Below are 3,117 nucleotides of genomic sequence, written 5' to 3'. Positions count from 1 at the left end.
GGGTCCGGGCGGTCCTGCGGCGGCTCCGCGTCGACTGGCCCTCTGGCTCCGGTGGCTCGGCCCTCCCTGACGCCGTCTCGGCCTTGAGGCGAGCGCTGGGCCGGTCCCCCTGTGCCGCAGCCTGTGAGCAGGGGCCGGGCACAGCCACGCTGCCTGAGGATGTCATCTGTAAAGTGCACTTGAAGAGCTTCGTGGAGCAGCAGGGCTTGGTGGGCTACGACCCCAACCTAGATGTCCTTGTCGGTGAGCCTCACGTGTACAGCAGCTCCAGTGTGACAGCGGGGCAGCGAACGGCAGCGAACGGCTGCAAACGGGCCTGTTTCCTTTTTTCCCAATTGTTTTTACAGAAAATACGGGGGTTTTGGAGCCTTCTCCTCTTATTTCCCCTTCAGTCTGGTTTGAGCCAGAAACACAGGCGGCCTGGGGCAGACCCGATGGTTCAGGATGGTGGGGGGAGATGGCGAACCCTCGTGTCCCACTCTGAGTGTCCTTCCTTCTTTCAGTGACAGAGGGGAAGCTGCGGTCGCTGGCTGAGTTGCAGCAAGCCGTTCTGCAGTGCACGGTGAGTAACCCTGCAGCGCTGCCTGCCTCTTGCTTTCCAGACATTGCTCCCTTCTGTCACGCGATAGCATTTGAGCTCCCTGCTGTGCTCTGCTGCAGGCTGGAGGCCAGGGGAGCTGCTGCAGCATCGTGCATGTGGTGAGCTGTGAGGAGGAATTCCAGCAGCAGCAGCTGGATCTGCTCTGGAGGATTTTGGATCCAGGAGCCCACACAGCTTTGCAGGTGAGGAACCTCCGACCCTCCCCACTGTGGCCCCCCAGCACCCTTGCGCTCAGCTGCCCTCCTTCAGTCCCTGCAGCGAATGCTGAGGCCTAGCCTTGCCCCCGTGTGAGGCTTCCCTTTCCCTTGGCCCCTCCACGCTCTTGCCCAGGCGGTGGGGCAGCCTCTCTGCTCTTGCGATTTCAGCGCTAAAGAAGGAGGGGCAGGAGAAGACTGTGGGGACACAGCTAGAACAGGGCTGGTTTTAGCCCGGTTCTCCTGCACTGCATTTTTGTGGAGCTTCCGAGTCTTTGACCCCAGCCCTGGCCACTCCCCTCTCTTTCAGAAACACCTTGTCTGCGGGCCAGTGAAGGTGACAAACCCCTCATCGCCCATCGGGGCAGACCAGTACTTCCAGTAAGTTGGTGTGTAGCAAGGCGCCTGCCGCGCTGCTCGCCTGCCAAGGCTCCCTGTGCTCTGCCCGCCCCTGTGGGCACCCAGGCAGCCACACTGTGGCGCTGAGCGAGCTGGTGGCGCACAGAGTTCTGTGCAGTCCCTCCATTCTGCTTTTCCATGTCCTCAGGGCTGTTTTGAGAGGACTGGAGGTGCAGAACGGAAGGCACAGGGCCTTCCCCAGTCCCAGTGGCCTCTTCCAGTGCTGCCAGGGGGCTGCTGAGAGGAAAGGCAGTGGCAGGAGCTGGGCACCGCAGAGGTGCAGGGTAGTATCTTCCCTGCCTTCAGGCATTAGCCCTGGCGCAGGGGCGGCCCTTTTGCAGCCAAAAGGCAGAGCTTGTGCCTGGCGCAGCGGCTTCCTTGTGGCCCCCCCGCGGCACAAGGGGCTTGCCGCAGTGTGGCTGTCCCTGCCCGGCTCCTGGAGATTTTGTACCGCTTTTGCTTGGCTGGGTTGCTGCTGCAGCTGGGATGCCCCAAGCAGCCCGAAGGCTTGGGGAGCCCTGGGACGCTCTCTGGGGCCAGCTCAGTCCAGGGCTGGCAGCTGTGAGTGTCCGTGTTCCTCCCAGGCTCCGAAAGCGCCAGATGTACAAAGCTTCTGTGATGAAGTACGGGGAGCTTGCGCAAGGTGAGGGTTTGCTTTGTGGCTCTACACGGATGCTGCTCCCTCCCCATCTCCACTGCTCCCATGAGTCTCCCCACTCACCTCTGTGTCTGCAGCCAGCGGGGCTCTCCCCCACACGGTGCTCCCTCTCCCCTCTGCGATGGAGCCAGGTGCTGACCTTGCTTGGGGGAAGGCGTCTAAAACGCCACACGGGGCACCGGCACAGAGCAGCACCTGCAGAGGGGGGCCAGGGCTGGGGACGCGTGGTGGTCCCCAGCTTCCACCGGAGCCCCCTGGCCCCATTGGGGGTTCCTGCCTGGGCGCTGGGGGTGACATTACATGGGAATGGAGTGAGCTGCGCATGATGCCACCTGTGTTCTCCACAGATGAGGCCTGGACCGAGGTGATCGATACCCTCACAGCGGCTGCCATCAGGTTTGAGATGCTGAGCACCGCTCACCGGAGTCAGGTAGGACAGCAGTTTGTGCAGAGCCGGGGCAGGCAAGCTGTGGGAATACCAGAGCAGCTCTGCGCCGAGCAGCCTGGACTGCAAATTCTCCCTGCCCTCAGGTCACCCTGGACCTTGAGGACAGCAGCATCTCCACAAAGGGAACCAAGAGCGGTGCCTTCGTGATGTACAACTGTGCCCGGCTGGCTACACTCTTCGACACCTACCAGCGGGCTGTAGAGCGGGGTGAGCGCCAGCCCCGCAACCCTCCTCTAACAGCCATTCCTGGGCTGTTCCTCACGCCTGGAGCCACAGGGGCTTCTCTGGGCACAACAACAGTCTCCCACCTCCTTTCCAGGCACGTACCCACCTCTGCTGCCAGTGTCAGAACTGAACTTCTCCTGCCTCCGGGAAGAGGTGAGTGCTGAGAAGGGGAATGTGGGGACCTGTGCGCCCTCAGCTCCGGTGGTGGATGCTGCTGGCCCAGGAGGATCTGGCCCTCTCTGACACACATCATCTTTTCACAGGGTGAGTGGCTCCTGCTCTTCAACTATCTCCTGCCCTTCCCTGAAGTCCTGCAGCAGGCAGCACAGCTGCCCCCACCCAGCAAAGGGATCCGGATCACAGCCAACACAGAGACAGTAAGAGCCACGTGCCAGAGCACCCATGGGTGCTGCTCCAACAGTCCCGGCCCAGGGCAAGGCTGCGTGCCGGCAGGGTGCTGCCCACCAGTGGTGTGCGATGCAGGGGTGGTGCCGAGGGAGGAGACTGCACACCCCTGGGGGCTGCTCCTGCTGTGCTTGAGGTGGGGAAAGGCCCAAGACCGGCCAGACCCTGCCGTGCCAGCAGGAGCTGT

At 62.6% G+C, this 3,117-nt stretch overlaps 1 protein-coding gene across 1 annotated transcript in view; it reads left to right on the top strand.

The window, feature by feature from the left end:
• Positions 1 to 2: 2 nt before the first annotated feature.
• DALRD3 (DALR anticodon binding domain containing 3) overlaps positions 3 to 3,117 on the top strand; it is a gene marked incomplete at its 5' end in the record, with an annotated part of 4,266 nt that continues 1,151 nt past the window's right edge. The window contains 9 exons of the mRNA XM_009326340.1: positions 3 to 243; positions 504 to 562; positions 661 to 783; positions 1,106 to 1,176; positions 1,779 to 1,837; positions 2,200 to 2,282; positions 2,384 to 2,507; positions 2,620 to 2,678; positions 2,789 to 2,931. Of these exons, the coding sequence (XP_009324615.1) occupies positions 3 to 243; positions 504 to 562; positions 661 to 783; positions 1,106 to 1,176; positions 1,779 to 1,837; positions 2,200 to 2,282; positions 2,384 to 2,507; positions 2,620 to 2,678; positions 2,789 to 2,931 (962 nt within the window). The remainder of the gene's footprint in view (positions 244 to 503; positions 563 to 660; positions 784 to 1,105; positions 1,177 to 1,778; positions 1,838 to 2,199; positions 2,283 to 2,383; positions 2,508 to 2,619; positions 2,679 to 2,788; positions 2,932 to 3,117) is intronic.

This window comes from Pygoscelis adeliae, unplaced genomic scaffold (assembly GCF_000699105.1).
Source record: "Pygoscelis adeliae isolate BGI_AS28 unplaced genomic scaffold, ASM69910v1 Scaffold606, whole genome shotgun sequence".
NCBI classification, from domain to species: domain Eukaryota; kingdom Metazoa; phylum Chordata; class Aves; order Sphenisciformes; family Spheniscidae; genus Pygoscelis; species Pygoscelis adeliae.
Note: the sequence above shows the minus strand (reverse complement) of the source record. Positions and strands in the feature narration are given on the sequence as shown.